The 18,370-nt window shown below is 46.4% G+C and overlaps 1 protein-coding gene across 2 annotated transcripts in view; it reads left to right on the top strand.

Moving 5' to 3' along the window:
* Positions 1 to 18,370, top strand: part of NUP188 (nucleoporin 188) — a 1,223,536-nt gene that overhangs the window by 59,331 nt on the left and 1,145,835 nt on the right. For both annotated transcript variants that reach the window (XM_085614037.1, XM_085614036.1), the window contains exon 3: positions 2,750 to 2,823. In XM_085614037.1, the coding sequence (XP_085470163.1) occupies positions 2,750 to 2,823 (74 nt within the window). The remainder of the gene's footprint in view (positions 1 to 2,749; positions 2,824 to 18,370) is intronic.

Raw genomic sequence — 18,370 nt, 5'->3', positions numbered from 1 at the left:
CATGAATGAGTGCTCGGCCAACACATTTTTGAGGACTCTTCAATCGTTGGGGCAAACCAAACTTAGACCCGTTTGCGACATAGGAGAATAGGAAATGCCAATTCTTCGCAAGCTTTCACCCACAGAAGGGATCGTGGAGTGAATGCATTTTCCAACAGATCGTCGGGGATCTATACGTACACTTCTCCCCCCCCCCCCCCCCCCCCCCCCCTCCCCAATCCTGTTGATCCAGAGGTTCTTCATGAAATTGCAGAGGGAACCTGACTGAGTAGTTCTGATTGCTCCCAGATGGCCCAGACAATTCTGGTTCACAGGACTCCTGCTCCTCTTAGAACAGGTCCGCATTCAGCTAAAGCCCATACCAATGTTGCTAACGAAGAACCACGGCCTGGTACTTCATTTGAATCCAGCTTCACTACACATGTCGGCCTGACTCCTGAATTCATTGAATCTGCAACGTTGACTGTTCCTCCATATTGCAGAGCGATTCATGCAAAGACCAGGACAGATACTGCCAAATGAACATACAAACCTAAATGGAAGTGTTTGTTTGTGGTGCCAGGAAGGTAATATTCATCATGTCTCAGTATCTCCATACCTGCTTCTTTCGTATCTGCTCCAGTTGGCAAAGTCTGCATTGGCCCACTCCTCCGTACACCTGGCAGCGATTTGAAGATCAGATAAATGACCTTCACCATGGGCTTGCAGAGTGATTAAGCAATCTAAGTTCCTTTTTAGAGTGTTTCCTCCTATAAAGAAACCTCAGCCTACTTGGCTTCTTAATTTAGTGCTGGTGCAATTGCTGAAGGCCTCGTTTGAGCCAATTCACAAGACAGACTTAAAATACCTGACATGGAAAAACAGAACTGCTTATAGCTCTTACTTCAGCAAGAAGGGTGCGTGATATTCGAGCATTCACAATTAAAGAGCCCTTCCTGCAGTGTTGTGCTGAGGGCCAATCGTAAGTTTATATCAAAGGTTCCTTCGGATTTCCATGTGAATGAACCCATTATACTGAGAACATTCTTTGCCAATCCCAATCCCCAAACTGTGGCAAAAAGATCTTTGCATACATTGGACTTTAAACGATGTATCTAGTTCTACTTACACAGGACGAAGCAATTCCGCAAAGCGGATCAATTGTTCGTCGCTTATGGAAACCTAAGAAAAGTTTCCCAGTTTCCAAACAAAGCACAGCAAGATGGATTGCAGCAGCTCTACTGTTCTGGCAAACCATTGACAAAAGTCAAAGCTCAGTGGACCAGAGCGGTCCTACAAACACAGCTCTCTTTGCTGGTGTGCCTTTTCAGCACATGTGTCGAGCAGGGAGTCACACCTTTACACCGCATTCCTGCCTGGATTCCTCTGACAAGAGTGATGCGGCTGTGGGACAAGTAGTGTTGCGCCATCCATTTCAGTAAGATGAAGCCCATCTTAAAGTATTTTCCACCATCCGCTATATTCTGTTTGTTATTGTGAGTGCTTTTACTGTTTACTATTGATTCTAGCGTGTGAATCTATGAAAGATCCAACACTGGAGAAGAAAATAAGTTACTTACCTGTAACTGTGGTTCTCCGGTATTGGTATCTTTCACAGATTCACAAGCAACCTACCCATAGATGCTCCCCTTATTATTATCTGGCTTCTTATATCCCACTTGTGCTAGAAAATCTGAAGGACTGAAACCTCTGTGTGGAATGTTGTAGAGGATGCTGTTGCCTGATTGGCTGAACTTTGTTTCTCATTAAATGATGAGCAAAAGCTATTAAAGCAAATGTTTTTAAACCTTAGCTATGTATGTCATTGACTACTGCTTTTTATGGTACAGTGGGACTCCCACTTCGTCAGGGAATGATTCAAGCATGTGAATCTATGAAAGATACCAATACTGGAGAACTACAGTTACAGGTAAGTAACGTATTTGCATTCCATGTATAGGAAGGTGTGTAAAATGTTAACACTAAAGTGTACAGCGGCTACTGATGTGAAGCAGACACTCAGGATTCTGGGAGTGCTAACATGCTAGAGCTGCTTGGGAAGTAGATGCATCAATGAAGTAGACATTACCTAGTGCAACTTCTTTCCTTGCCCATTTAGGCTGGCTTTAATGCATCACTCTCAAGACTAAATACCATTTTCTCAGTCGTGTAATTAAGGCAATTTAAGTAGGCTTAGTGGCTCGTCTGCTAAACCTAATTGCAGCTAATCTACAAAACATTTTTAAGCATACCCCTGTCCCAGGGCCATATACTCCTCTGAAGAGTGAAGGACTCGTTTCCTTCCATCGCTTTGCATAATGTTTGTGATCTCTAGGTTTGTTTAGATAAATGCGAAGATGAAAAACCCATCATGGGGTTTTCCAACCGCTTACCCACCCAGTTTGGAAAGACTGGCTATCTTGGTTGAGCATGGTAGGCAGTCTTTGGCATAAAAGCAATCACACCCTGTAATGAATTCTGCAGGGTGATTCCATGCTAGGTATGTTCGTGTCGCCTAACATCGCTTGAGGAGATCACTGCAAATAAGGAGCTTTACGTGTGAATCACCTTATGAGTGAGAAGCTAACTCTGCAATGCCCCCCAGTGCGGGAGCAGCTGCTACCTATCAGGCTCCCTGTGAGGGAGGAGCTGTCCTTCTGTGCTGTGTACTGTGAGGAAGGAATTGTGTCTTGGCACATGCTGAGAGCAGTGGTTGATGGTTCTATTGTGATATTTTACATTTGTTCAAGCATATTCTATTTCTTTGCAGTCGCAGATCGATGCGGAGTTGAACAGATATTGGGAGCGACTCCTGGATGGGCTTTCCTACTACAGACCTCCCAGGTATTTTACTCTTGCATCAAGGTGGAGGTCCTCAGATGACTCACACACAGAATTTTAGTTAAGGGAATTTCAGCAGGAAGGTGCATTACTGGAGTGCGGGCATGCCCTTCTCTGAGTGTTTGTTTTACCAACAATGTGAAACATAACCGTGTACAATCAGCTGTGTTTCTTGGATGCTCTTTCTGTTCATAGAAAACTAAGATTCATGATATGCCTTTGCCTCAAGAATAGAATTTTCAATAGTTGCAGAATTTGGGGGCGAGGAGATCAAACCCTGCAAAGACTAATGAACGATTCAGTATGGAGATGGGAGCACAACTCATGCAAAGACTATTAGAACTTTGGAATATTGAGAGCTGCGTTGGAAACAGCAGAGAGCGAATAGTGGTTGATTTAGTCATTTTGTTCCAACGTTCCAATATTTGCCTTTCTGTTGGTACCCATTTCAGCTGGAACATTCTCCTTTAGTGAGTGGAATGTTCCAGTATATTTCTAGCCCTTTGCCTCGTGTTATATCTCAGGAGCCAGCCTTCAGTAACCCTTTGGGGTTGGGGTCCATCCCCTGAAGACAACTAAGCGAGAGCCCCTGAGGAGAAGAGCAGGCCAACTCCTGCAAACTCTTGAAAAGTTGTGTATTTGGACCCTGTAAATAAGCTTATACTGCTATCCCTCCAGACTTTGAAGCCAGTTTGTCTCTTCAGGTCCCTCCTGTTTGTCTGCCATTCCTTCTTCTGTAACAGTTTGCAGAGTTGTCGTGTTCATCTTTCTATAATATTTGTAACCTAATGAGTGGGATACTTGCGAAATCCAGTCTGGGGGTTGTTTGTGGAGTTTGTTTTTGGAGTTTTACATAGCGTCAACTAGACCCAAAGGTATCAGAGCGCTTTGCATGAGCACCAGTTGCGTTACAGAAAGAAGCACTCATCATTGTTGGGCACGAGGAGATTAAGTGATTTGCCCAGGATCACAGGATGTTGAGTGTCCCTGTCGAGACTCGAACTGGGTTACTCTGCTTCGAGGTCGACGGCACTAGCCGACATCCTCTCGCATCCTCTAGAGGGGGTCTTTATTGCTCCTTATTGGAACAGTCCATCCTGAATTTGCAAGGGCTCTCCAGACTTGCATAAGACCAGTCTCTGTCTTGAATTGCACAGTGTGCAATAAATGATGGGTTGAGATGCGGCTCCGAGCGATTGCGAGTATTGAGACTATTTCAAAGAACTCCTCTGGTCACTTTTGTGTGATTGGTGTTCAGCTTTGTCCACTCGTGCCACTTTGTGTTCGTTGTGATCTGTTGTCTTAACATTTGTTTCATTTGTCCGTATTTTAAAACGATACTGCTGTCGGGTCCAGCTTTCTTTTTGCTTAATGCTGGATACATTTTGCCACTTTAAATTTTTGTTCCTTCTGGTAACGTAACCTGGCCGTGTTATTGTTTTTTTTTATTTTTACTACAATTTGCTCCTGCTTTCTAAGGACTTAAGTGTGAGCCCTTGAAAGGCCTTTACCACGGATCTCTAGGATTCCTTTTTCTTGCACCTTTATTAGATTACTCCTTGCAGTCAGGCTGGGAACTCTTGTACATTTAACATTACCTCTTTCTGGCCAAGATGATGTTGCTTTCATTAGTCCAAAGGCAGAGAGAGTTTGCAGGTAATATATTTAATTCAACAATGTATCCGCTTTGTATGAGCCTTTTGTATTTTAAACCCAGAGGTGGACAAAGTCTAAATCTTTTTCCTTGTGGATATCTACAGATTCTTAAAGGCCAATGTAATGATGGAGTTAATGTCCTAGTCTTGGTGTTCCTATTCCGTAACTCTAACCACCATTGTTTTTGCGTGTAGTCAATCCTCTATCTTGGCGCCCTTTCATCTTGGAGGGCATCATTTCAACTGGAAGAACAATTATTTGATTGTTTCTTGTTTTCTTGCCTCTTAGTTGTGTGCGATTAGTAAATAGTTTACATATCAAAATAGTTTGTAAGTGATTGTGAAAATTAAGAGAATTTAATTTAGGAAGATGTTTGTGACACTTTCTGTGTAAATGGGTGTGAGCCACCTGATATTTTTCTTTGTTCAAGGGGTCACAGAATTGTTAATTACTCTGCTTTTATATTACAATTACAACCCAAGATGGTGTCTTATTATGCAGTGTTGTGCCATGACTGTTAGGTTTATGCTGGCGTATCTGCATGTTTCTAGGGTGCAGAATAGTGTGTTTGGTACCATTGATTTGGTATCGCTAAAGCCCTCCATCCGAGATGGATACAGAGTTGTTGATGTAGACTTTGTCTTCAACCCGTCTTTACAGCATGAGCATGTTTATCCCATGCCAACTTCTGTTTTACCTCTTGACCAGTATAAATATATTATTTACACTGATGGTTCAGCCCAACCTGCTTAGGTTCTAAACCTCAATATTCAGCAAAATGTGCTACTGTTGGTGTTACGTTGGACAGCAACTCCCAACCACAAAAAACGCATGCTCAGTCCTTCGGTGACTGTACTGCGCAGTTGGCTGAACTGAATGCTATACTTCTTGCACTTGAACATATGGATCCTGACTTCCCCACACTTAGTGTGTGATTCGCATTACTTTGTGCAGTCCTTTAACCCCTTCAGCGCGGCACGGATTTCCGCGCTGTGCTGAAGGTTCTGTGTGCGGGCGGGGCCATGACGGAGCGGTTCCGTCATGCGCACAGCGCAACCGACGCGCATGACTGAACCGCTCCGTCATGCGCATCAAAGGGGTTAATGATAATCGATGTTACTGGTAACAGAATGGATTCAAAGATTCTAAAGGCAACACAATCAAGGATAAGATGCTTTGGGTAAAGCGGCAAACCTTAAAGCCTTTGCCACTGGCTCATGTAACGTATACATTGAGTCATAAACTGGTGGGGGCGCACGTTGTAGGGAATTCTTTGGCTGATGAAGCAGCCAGATTTGCAGTTGTGACTACTACTGTTGCTGCAGTTATTCATTCTAAAACGAGGATGGATCGTGATCTCGTGGCTGCTGTTAATGCAAATAAAGATGGCACCACTTTACCGAACGGTTTTCCTTCTAAATATTCTTATCTAAGTGACCAAACATTTCTTTTGTTAATTAACCAGGGGTTGGTGATAGTTTGATTCCCAACAAAGACTGCAGGCTGTCTTTAGTTATAACGACACATGAAGGTGCTGCTTCTGCAAATGCCAGTGTGGTGGCCACAATTTCCTTGCTACAGCAACATTATTGGTGGCACGGCTTATATCAGCAGGCCAAAAAATATGTCTATGCTGTGACATTTTTCAACAAATTAAATCTTCCACTGATGCTCTTCCACCTCAGACACCTGATAATTTGCAACATGCCTTTTGGCTATATTTTTTAGGACCACTGTGGTCCCCGTATTTCGGATACTGCGTTTACATTTATTGTAGTTGCAGTTGGTTCTTGCTCCAGATTCCTCTGGGTTTAGCCACAGCAATCTGCTGACGCTCAAACTGTTATTAAAGACATGCATGTCTTTTTCTAAACAAATGCATGCAGTGCACTCCACTCGGACCAGGGCCTGGCTTTCACATCTAAAGCGTACAGGGATCTATGGCATCCCTGGGTGTATGGGTAGATTATTCATCTCCATACCAGCCTGAGGACAGTTCTGTTGTGGAGAGGTTGAACCGTGACTTAATGCAGTCCTTAACAACTAGAGTATTGGGCACAGAACACAGTTGGATCCATCACCTTTATGGAGTTCAATGAGCACTTAATAACCTCCCTAAAAGATCTCTAGGTAGGTGGACACTGTAAAAGGTACTTTTTGGAATCAGAATGTATGTTCCAGACCTTTAGGGTTCAGACATTGAGATGGCAGCTCCGCCTTAGACTTAGATATTCGTTGTGCTGTCTTACAGGATCTGCAAAAGTTCTGTGACGCCCAATCCAATGAACATTTGTAAATGTCTTCCTCTGCGATCATCAAGGAGAAACCACAACCTTCTGGTAGGATTCCAAAGATTGGGGATCTCGTTTGAGAGAAGGTCACATTTAAAAAGGCGCTCTGCCCCTCTCACCTAGCCCCAGTGCTTGGCATCCAGTGAACAAGAACTGGTATCCTGCCACCGCGTCCTGGTTCTAAAGACAAACGTTTGGTCTCCAGTGAACATGTCCAATTACGCTATGTGGCCAATTCTAAATAGCAGATCATGAGGAACCCAAGACATTCCTGTGCAGCTAGTGAGCACCACCGAAGCTTTCTCCCCAGCTTGAATGGGGGCACTACAATTAATACCTGTGTCCGCAACCAGCACCACGACTGAAGTAGTTACTACTCTTACAACTGTGTCTTTGGCAGCTGACCTCTATACAGATCCACCTCTTCTGGATTTTTCGAGATGTTTTACTGACCTGCCCCGCCAGCTTTTCAACTGAATGCTTCTGGTCTGGGTATTATATTGATTGGGATTATGTTTCTTTTGACAGTTCTTCTATTTTAGACGACACTCCTGCCCAGATCTGTTTTCTTTTCATGGCTGAAATGTACTTATCTGGTTCTCACCAATGATGTACGTTTGGCTAATACTTTTCTTTATTTTCCTTTTTCTGTGGATTGGATTTGTGACAGTTTGTTTCCTGCTGATTAATGGCCATTACCTTCCAAAATGTTCTGCTACAAAACTGGTCGACGGGTTGTTGCCCCCCCACTCTTCTTCACATAAGCTAAAAAGAGACTTGTCCCTCGTTAACATTTCAGTTGTTACAGTAACTGATGAAATTGTTTGGTCTAAATTTCCTCTAAACATGTACGGTCCTACAGAGATCCTGCAGATATCATATGTGTTTACAATTTCTATGGGGGATGCCATAGTACCTGGGTTACAGTCAGATGATTGGGATGTTCAAACTGTGAACTCCACACTCTCAGAACTGGAATATTATACTGTTTTTGAATCGGAGGACCTGTACCTTAATTCTGCTGACGTGTTCTGTTATCACTATTCGTAATGGCCATCATTTTCTACATCGGGCCAGTGTTCAACGAACACTTATTAATTACACAGAATGGGAACACTGTCCGACTCCCCCACAAGGGAGTCCCAAAACATACAATGATAAATTCACATATTTTTCAGGCTATTACACTTCAGATCCAACATCATATTTTAAATGACTTCCTACACCACCAAAGAAATATATGCTTACACAAACTAAACTAATATATACAGTTTCGTTTGTTACCCAGTTAGCCCTTAAAAGCTCTCATTGGAAGGAGAAAATTGAACTAAAATCGATTTTTGGAACAAAACCCTGGCAAGTTCTTAAAACGGAAACTTTGTTTCGAGCATTTTTAATCCCAACACACATGATTTTCCTAAACAACACTGTCCAACAGACTACGTCTGGGACTGGCTAAAATGAAAGAAATGAATGCCTCAGATAATCTCTCAATTGCCTGCTTCGATAATTGGCAAAGTCTGACAAATTATACTGAAGGACAACTTAATAGCATGGTGCAGAATGGTACATTTAATGCCACACTTTCAGGTCCTCGTGGGTGGTTAATGTGGCCAGTTGACATGAACGGTTATCATGCTCGATTTCTTAATTTCTCACTAGGGTTTAAGACAAGCCGACCCCTCGATATTCCCACTCACAACATTCAGGTATTGTAACCATCTATTCGGTGTGGAAATTGTGTCAACAATGGTTGGAACGTTCCACACTGTCTGCAGTGAAACACATCATTCTCTCTTGTCCAAAGTCATGGATTTATCAGGTTTTCTATAAGGCCCCAAGTCTCCCATTCTAAAAGATTTATTTATGCTACCTATAATGAAATTTGGAAATTATTGCAAATGGAATTTGCCGCTTGTTTTGACAAAGTGCTTGCTGTTGTTCACAATAGTATTCATTCGCTGTCTGCTCGCATTTATAATTTGAATAACGTGTCATCTGCAAAATGACATGACGACATTGTATCATGAGCAAAATTAGCGTCTATCTATCATGCAGTTTAGCTAGATGCTTCAAACCCTTAAGAATGGGCGCGTACCATGACGTTATTTGAATTCCAGTAGTTTATTTTTGCCTTTCAATGTAACACGCAAACAACTGATGCTAAAGAAAGATGCCACCTATACAATGCTGCATTTAGAGAAGTTAGAACAACTACCATTTACAATACCCGAAACACCGCCAGCTGTCTGGTTAATACACAGCATAATATCTTTACCAATTTCATCATTTCAATTCACAGTCTGCTTGAAACATTTTCCTATCTGTAGCTAGGAACCCCTGGGAGGCAGCTTTACTAATGAATTATGGTCACTTCCCTTTTTCTATCGGTGTGAACGTACCAGCAAACGGGTCTTCTTACTGGAGAAGAATGCAACTTCTGCTTGGCACTCCCTCGTTTGTGTGAGAAAGTGCCCTCTTTCTTGCGTGGTATGCCCCCACTTTTTGCTGAATTGCTGATGTTCTTTGACTGAGTGTGCCCTGGGCTCCTGCCAATCAGGTACCCAGGGCCTATGTTCCTTCCCTAAAACTGCATTGAAGCCTAAACCCAATTGGCATCTCTGGCCACATGTCAGCCCCTGATAAATGGTACCACAGGTACGCAGGGTAATGTGACCAGAGAAGGCCTCTAAGGGCTGCAGCACTTATTGTGCCACCCTCAGAGGCCCTGTACCCTGACACTCACACACTGCCTTTGCAGACTGAGTGCCTTGGTGCAGAACAAAGTGAAGAGTCGACATGGCACACATCCATCTGTGCCATGCCCACAAACCACTGCCCTGGCATACATCAGTGACCCCTCTAGCTGGGTGCCCTATGCCAGTGGTGAGAGTATAGGAGCATGAGCCCTGTACCCCCTACAGTGCCCAAGTCCATTCCTGGGCACTGTAAGTGCAGTGCTGCCATGACGAGTATATGGTGCTGGGAGTTTGTCATTACGAACTCCTCAACCCCATAATGGCTACACTGAAGACTGGGAAGTTTGGTATCAAACTTCTCAGCACATTAAATCCACACGAGCATTTTACATTAAATCACATACTGATGCCAAACAGAGGGCATCTTGGAGATGCCCCCTTAAACTCGACCAACTTCTAGTGACCTGACTGAGTGGCTGCTAAGGCTGCCACCACCAGAAATGTTTCTGGACCGCTGGGTCGAGAGCTGTTGCTCTCGGGCCTGAAACAATGCACATCCTGGGACGAGGTGCCAAGCCTTCTCCCCCAGGATGGGCAGGGTTCACGAAGGAGAGGCTTCAAAGGCATGCCGCCTTTGTGAGCCTCTCCAGACCATTTGCTGCTTTCAGCAACTGGTCCCCACTGATTCTACCCCCCACTTTGGGCATGAGAACTGGCGGGAAAAACAAGTGAGGAAGAGAGGTGTGCCCACTTCTGCCAACTCCACCCCTCAGGAGGGGGAGGCGAGGTGAAACACAACCTCGAATCCCCGCCATCTTGATGATGGGGCGACCCAGCCAACCAGGGACAGGCTTCGGCCCCCCTCCCACTGGAGAGTGGCAGAATAGGGGGTGTACCCACCCCAGGGAAGGGACCCATTGGTCCCTGCTCTTTACCTACCTGTAACACCCTGAACCTTCCTTCTTCAGATCCAGCCCACCTATAAGAAGAAAAGGATGAAGAGCCGTGCAGAGCTAACAAGAGGATGACACCCACTGAATTTGCCCCTGCCCTACAGGCCTGTCTACCCTCGAACCTGCTCCTGCGAAATTCCGGCATGTCTAGCCAGCAACCCCACAAACCCTGGAGGACCTGCCTGCCTTCACTTCCCAGACTGTTTCTCCCGTGCACACCGGACGCGTTTAAACTGCATCTTCTGGTGCCAGCCAGTGACCGCGAATCCAGCCCACTCTGCACCCACCGAACCCGGCCCGAGCTAGAGTGGAAAAACACCACGAGGAGGTCCCCCGGCGATCCTGACCCGAGATCGGCGGGCATTGACATGCCTCCAGACGACGCCTGCATGCTCAATCTAGAGGGCCCCCCTACCGCAACCAGAGTGGGTAAGAAAATCCAATGTCGCAAGGCACCCCTGCACCCAACGCCCCACGGCCTTTTGTACCCAAACCAACGGTGCATAACCAACCCACGACATCCCAACTTACCCCTCAAAGTGGTGGTCGCACCCAGAAGATCCTCGTCCCCGAGCCTGCAGTGTTTCTTTGTCCCGGAGGTTCTCTATTGAAAACAGGGCACCCGACCTCAAAACAGCACCCTGCACCCGGCCGCCCTAGTGCCGCTGAGGGTGCACCTTTTGGTGCTACTTTGGACCCCAACTTGCCCTGAGCTTAACCCTAGGAGCTTTGCTCCCACACCCCAGTGGCCTGCTTGCCAGCAGCCACCAACCGGAGGCCCCCTATCCCCCATTGGATAACATTATGCCTCCATATTCTGCACCCGGCCGCCCTAGTGCCGCTGAGGGTGCAACAACAGTGCATCACTGACCCTGGGAAACCCTGAGTCTAACCCCAGAACCTTAACTCCCACAGTCGATTACTTACATGTAAACCGTTAACCTGTTTTCCTTCCATAGGATAACATTGACACTTTTTCTCCAAAAAGTGTGACGTTTTGAAACCTAAAAATAGTCTTTAAAAATCGCACAAATAATCAAAACGTGTTTACTCACCTGTTTGCAGGAAATGTCCCAGTGCTGAATCTAGGTATCCAGCACCAAGTTAGAAAAATAATGTGGAAAGTAACTTACCTGCAATTTGTTGAAAAAGCCTATTCATTCCAATGTACGATATTTGCAAAGTGTTACATCCTACTGCTCCCCTGTAAATCAAACAATGTACAATTTCTATTGCATTTTCAAACTGTTCTATATCCAGTAACTTATTACTGAAACATATTTAATGCTTACCAGTGCCAGGCTTGCTTGGTTCTAAAAATAAACAGTATATTTTTATACAACAACAATTGGACTAGAGTTCAGTTCTTGAGTGTGTGAATTCATTTCCTGACTGAGTGTGTACATTAAATGCTATACACTGTCCTCTGATACTGCCTTACTGCTCGACCAAGCTACCGCTATTAAAGAGTAAGGTTCTATCTAACTTTAACCTCTGCCTACCTTTGGGGTCTCTTGGACTCTATACACACTGTACCTCACTTTGGTGCAGTATATATAGAGCCAGTTTCTTACAACATGTGACTTTGCACGACACATGCAATGCTTCAGTAGCAAATTTGGTCGGTTTTCTAAAACTAATTCCAGCTCCTGCAATACTCCCCTTACCACTGTCCTTTACAATGGAAGTTATTTAATGCTAAGCAATCAAGATTGCTGTGGAATGCTAGTTGGGATCCCATACATGTTATCGGTTTCTGAAACCATCACATGTTGTTGTAACGTCCTGCTCCCCCTACACCAAGAGTCACAGATCTCCCTTTAGGGCCTTCTATTCCAACTTTGAAGGCTGATTTCACCAGGCTAAGACTCAAAGCACTATTGTTTCAAAAGGAGGTTGCACTCACAACTGCTTGAGAATCTTTCGAATTGCAAACAGCAAGGAAGTCCAGTTGTATACTGTCCTTGTTAAATATAGATCTCCCACTACAATTTGGCAAATTAGTTCATTGTATTTTTAATGCTTCTAATACTGCCAGCCGTGCACATTTTTTTTTTTAAATTATAGGCTCGGGCCTGGTCAGTTAATTCCAAACTATCTTCGGAGTAATACGGTCTGTTATTCATTCCCTTTTTCTAGTGTGTTGGAGGATTCCCACTGCTGCTGTTCCTCATTTGCAGCATTTTAAAAAATATTTTTGCTTCTCTGCAGCAGATGTTTGTGAGAAAGTGGCTCTGTATATACTGTTCCCAAATAGGTACAGTGTGTACAGAGTCCACAGTCCCCAGAGGTTTGGCAGAGGCTAAAGTTAGATATAACCTTACTCTCTAAAGTGGTAGCTTGGTCGAGCAGTAAGGCAGTATCAGAGGACAGTGTAAAGCATTTGTTGTACACACTCAGTCAGCAAATGGTCTCACACACCCAATAACTGAACTCTAGGCCAATGGTTCATATAAAAAATGTCTGTTTTATTTTAGAACCAACAATAGGTATTAAAATATACTTTCTCAGGATGAGAGGCTTTAGGTAAATACGTTTGCAATATGCAATTGACTTTTGTAAATACTGGTTACAGGTTGTTGCAATAGGCAACACAATTTCAAACGCAATAATGCATTGAGCTCAATGGAACTTTTAAGTTATTTGCAATAGATTACTTTCAGGATTGCTTTTCTAACTCCAGGACTGGATCCTAGATTCAGTCCTGGGACAGTTCTTGGAAACAAGTGAGTAAAGTCGACTTAGTTACTGTTGCGATTTTTAGGCAATATTTTGCTATTTTAAAAGTTGACAGAAGAAATTTCATAGAAAAACAGTCAATGATTCCCTATGGGAGAAAATTGGGTTATCGGCTTTTGGGTAAGTACTCTACTGGCAAAGTTAAGGTTCTGGGCACAGACTCTGGGGTCTCCCAGGGTCAGGTAAGTTGTTACACCCTCAGGGGCAGCCGGGTGCAGAGTGAGTTAGGCTCAATGTTATCCTATGGGAGGCAGGGGGGCCTTGGTTGGTGGCTGCTGACTAGCAGGCCACGCGGCTGTGGGAGCTGGGCTCCTGGTCACCTGCTCTGGGCAAATGGGGAAGTAGATAGGTGTAGAGGTTACACTGCCAGGGCCACTCGGGTGGCTGGGTGCAGGGTGCTTTTGAGCCTTCGGGCGCTCAATGGATTTCAATGGGAAAGCTCCTGGTTGAACAAAGGCTGCAAGCTCGGGGACGAAGATTCTTCAGGTGCCACCACAGAGGTAAGTTGGGTAGTTGGAGGTTAGGTAGGTACCCAGGAGTCGGGCACGGTGGGCCGCAGGGCGCTGGGGTGCCTTTTGGTGTCGGAAAATCTTACCCTCTGTTGATCGCGGTCGGGGGGTACCTGGTTCTGAGGCTGCAGGCTTCAGGATCATCGAGGTGAGTCCTTGGGTGCCGGATTCGGGGTCACAGTCGCCGGGGGGACATCCTCGGGGTCTTTGTTCACTCCGGCACAGGCCAGGCTTGGCGGGTGCAGAGTGTGCAGGGTTCGCGGTTCCGGGCTGATGCCAGGGGTTAGAAGCTGGTTTTGAGCAAAGCCTCTGCTCATGGAAGTCCCAGGTGCTTAGAGCCAAAAGGTAGCCAGGTCCTCCGGGGTTTGTGAGGTTGCTGGCCACAAGAGGTGCCGGGATGTAACAGGAGCAGGTTCGAGGGTCGACTGGCCGGTAGGGCTGGAGCCAAAGCAGTTGGTATCTTCCTCTTCTTAGCAGCTGCACATCTTCTTTCTTCTTTGTTTTTCGGAATCTGGAATCTAAGGAAGGAAGGTTCAGGATGCCCCTGAATACTAGATTGAGGGGCGTTACAGGTAGGTAAAGGGCAGGGACCAATGGGTCCCTGCCCTGGGGTGGGTACACCCCCTATCCTGCCACTCTCCTGTGGGAGGGGGGCAGTAACCTTGTCCTGATTTGGCAGGGCCTCCCATCTTCAAGATGGCGAGTGCCCGGAAATGTGCTTCACCTCGCCTCCCCCACCTGAGGGGTGGGGTTGGCAGGCTGGCACATCCCCTGTCCTTATTTGGGGTTTCCGGCCAGTCTTCCCACCAAAGTGGGGGTTAGAACCGGTGGGGGCCAGTTTGCTGGGTACAGCAAGTGGCCTGGTGAAGCTCACAGAGGCGGCATGCCTTTGAAGCTTCCCCCGTCCATCCTGGGGAAGGAGACCTAGCACCTCGCCCAGGATGTGCATTGTTGCAGGCCCAGGAGAGCAGGGGGCTCTCCTACCCAGGGGTCCAGCAACATGTCTGCTGTGTGGCAGCCTAGGCAGCCTCCCAGAGCAGATGTGGATTGTAGGTTAGGTTTCAGGGGGCATCTCTAAGATGCCCTCTGTGGTGCTTTGCACATTAAATCCCACACTGGCATCATTGCGGGTTTAATGTGCTGAGAAGTTTGATACCAAACTTCAGTCTTCAGTGTTGCCATTATGGTGCTGGGGAGTTTGTGTTTGACGAGCCCTCAGCACCATATATTCTTAAATGGCAGCACTGCACTTACAGTGCCCAGGAATGGACCTGGGTACTGTAGGGGCACAGAGCTCATGCTCCTGTGCCCACACCACTGGCATAGGGCACCCAGCTAGAAGGGTGGCTGATGTATGCCAGGGCAGTGTAGGTGGTGGGCATGGCACCCAGGGATTTGTGCCATGTCAACTCTTTGTTTTGTACCCAGACACTCAGCCTGCAAGGGCAGTGTGTGTGTGTGTTAGGGTACAGGGCCTCTAAGGGTGGCACAGGCCTTCCCTGGTCACAGGGCCCTGGGTACCTAGGGTACCATTTACCAGGGGCTGACATGTGGCCAGGGTTTGCCATTTTGGGTTTGAGGTTTTTAGGGAAGGAACATAGGCCCTGGGCACCTGATTGGCAGGAGTCCAGGGCACACTCAGTCAAAGTACATTCAGCAATTCAGCAAAAAATGGGGGCATACCATGCAAGAAAGATGGCACTTTCTCACAATTTGCAAGCCTTCTGGAACTACCGTTCCAGCTGTATCGTGAGCGCATGTTTCAATACTTCCGAATCTCTTGTTTGCTTCAAGAACTGGACCTTAATTGGTCGCTAAGATGTCGACCTGCCTGGTTTAGCAGCGTGCAACTAGTGTTTCACTGCCTCTGGTGCCCCTTCGAATAGGCACTGGATATTTGCCTGACTTTGCAGATGCCTGCTTCCATGGACATTGAACTGCTGATCAGTCCTTTAGCTACACATTTTCAGAGTTGTCCCTTGAGTTTGCGGCTTCTTCACAATGCAAGATATGAGCCACTCTTTCCAAGGGAGAATTGTGCATCAACACATGGATCACTAAATACAGGCTCTACTAACACGGATGCAGGTTACCCGGTAGAGTGAGGCGGATGGCTTTGGGTTGGAGTGGGGCGGATGGCTTTGGGTTGGAGTGGGGCGGATGGCTTTGGATGGGAGTGGGGCAAATTAGGGGGTACTGCAGGATTATGTGTTAAAGCATCATTTCAGAAATTACACATAAGAAACAATGTTGCTTTGCAATAAGATTCTTTATCTTTTGAGAGCAGCGCCAACAAGCAAAAACAAAAGAAAGTAGGAATGCAAAGTGAGGAAAGGAGAGTTGGGAAAGTTAACTATAGAAAACAACTTTGCAATTTTGTTTGTCCTGCTGGCCACGTTTTTGCCAGTCACATTCCTTCTGTTTGCAGGGCACTTAAAGTTAAACAGAACAAAATAAGTACGTCAATCACGTCTGTAGCAGCGGTCGTGCTCTGATTAAGTTGAATCAATCAATACTTGGTTCCTGCTCCACAGAGGGGAATCGAAATGACGTTACACTGTAAAGAAGAGTGCGACGCAAGCCATCAAATGGTAAGCAACAGGCAGGCTCCAAGCCCCTTTTGCATACGAGAGTGCCTCGCAAGCGAGAAGCATGTGCTAGCTCAGGCTCGACCGTAAAAAGGTCCCAAAGCTGGACAATGTGTATTTCTATCAAACTGCGGGCATGTTGTACGACTAATAGTGACATAGCGCATGGTCCATAAACAACTCTATGATGGGTAGGAATGTGCCTGAGTGCTACACATTGAATAAGTCTGAACACTATGACATGGAAGACCTGGTTTAGGTTTATAAACGCACAAAGGGCTTACCACATGGTAAAGCGTGATTTTGTTGACTATTAAGGGTTTTAGTGAAAGATGAAAACAGTCACTGTATCGAGTTTAGGGCCATCCCGGTTATGCTATTGATACTCAAAATCCAGCTTCCTTGTCCTCCTTGTTGTGTACGACTTTGAGAGTGCATTCACCTTCCTTAATTAAATGGGTGTTCCTGTGAGTTGTACATGAAGAGAGCAGAGGGGGATATGTGCTCACACGGTAGCATCGACTACATTGGGTTGCTCTTCGATGAAACCAGGGCCTCCCCTTCAGAGTGCCCACATGGTGCATATTCATTGCTGATCCCCGTAGGCTGTAGCCCCTGGTTCCTGTGAGGTGCAACTTGGCTGTAGCCCCTGGCTCCTGTGAGGCGTCACGTGGCTGTAGCCCCTGGCTCCTGTGAGGCGTCGCGTGGCTGTAGCCCCTGGCTCCTGTGAGGCGTCACATGGCTGTAGCCCCTGGCTCCTGTGAGGCGTCACGTGGCTGTAGCCCCTGGCTCCTGTGAGGCGTCACGTGGCTGTAGCCCCTGGCTCCTGTGAGGCGCCAGTTACGCTACATGAGGACACACATTCATTTTTTGTTAGGCACGGGGAGATTAAGTGATTTGCCCAGAATCACAGGATGTTCAGCGTCATTACCGAGACTCGAACCCAGTTCCCCAGGTCTGAGGTCGAGCGCCCTAGCCGTTAGGCCAACTCCTGCGAGGTGTGACTTGGCTGTAGCCCCTGGTTCCTGTGAAGTGTGACTTGGCTGTGGCCCCTGGTTTCTGTGAGCTGTGACGTGGATGGCTGTTACCCCTGGTTCCTGTGAGGTGTGACTTGGCTCTACCCCTGGTTCTTGTGAGGTGTGACTTGGCTGTGTTGGGGGTAAACCCAAAAATGTGTGTCATGTCTGTTTTAAACTCTGCCCTTGTTGTGTTTGGACTCAGTTAAGTCTTTGAGTATTGTTTGCGGCCTCTGCTAGCCGGGCTCCCTCCCCGAAATGAATTGTATTATGCAGTGTCCAGTATCCACTATGTAAGCTAACCACAGCTCAAGGAAACGGAGAGCAATAATTCTATGATGATAGTTATAACACTGGGCATCCACAAGTCCATTCTGGATCTAAAGCACCTTCTTCACATCACCGAACTCTCCTTCTCCAATCTCTGTCTCTCGCAGAATGCGACCCACATCCCCGTCACAAAGCCCCTCCTTCACCCCCTACCACTTTCCCTCAGACACCTGCATCCCCGCAAGCAACCCTGCCACCTCTCGGTGGAGGAAATTCTTGCTCTCCTCCATACCTACAATCCCACCCCTGGCACGCTTAATCCCTCAGAACTCTCGGAGGAAGAAGTGGCTGACCTCAGTGGTTACGACTCTGCCTTGATCACCCCTTGACCCTCAGACCTGAGGGAAGCGCTCCCTATCGACACGGTTCCATCTAACCCTAACTGATCTGCTAACCTCCGCACCAGAGGGGTGGTAAATTGCAACCTTGCTAGAGTTCCCGTCTCTGCTTCTTCCCTTGACACTCACTCTGGCCCCTCCCTAGCCGGCCTCCTAATAAACTGCCAGTCCGCTGTAAAACATGCATCTGATATCGCCAACCTCATCCTGAGACATAAATTGGACCTAGCGATTTTGACTGAATCTTGCCTCAAGAAATCCTCGTCGCCCTACCTAGACCTCTTAGTCCCACCCAACTATAACATCGTAAGGATGGACAGGCACTCAAAGAAAAAAGGGGGTGGCATTGCCAGCATCTACCGCTCTAACTTCCTTATTACGGAACTGCCGGTGGACCCTGCAGACTCCTGCGAATACCTTGCACTCTCCAT

The sequence above is a fragment of the Triturus cristatus genome, chromosome 1_2 (assembly GCF_964204655.1).
Source record: "Triturus cristatus chromosome 1_2, aTriCri1.1, whole genome shotgun sequence".
In the NCBI taxonomy this organism is placed as follows: Eukaryota; Metazoa; Chordata; class Amphibia; order Caudata; family Salamandridae; genus Triturus; species Triturus cristatus.
The sequence above is the reverse complement of the archived record's forward strand: the minus strand, read 5'-3'. Positions and strand labels throughout refer to the sequence as shown.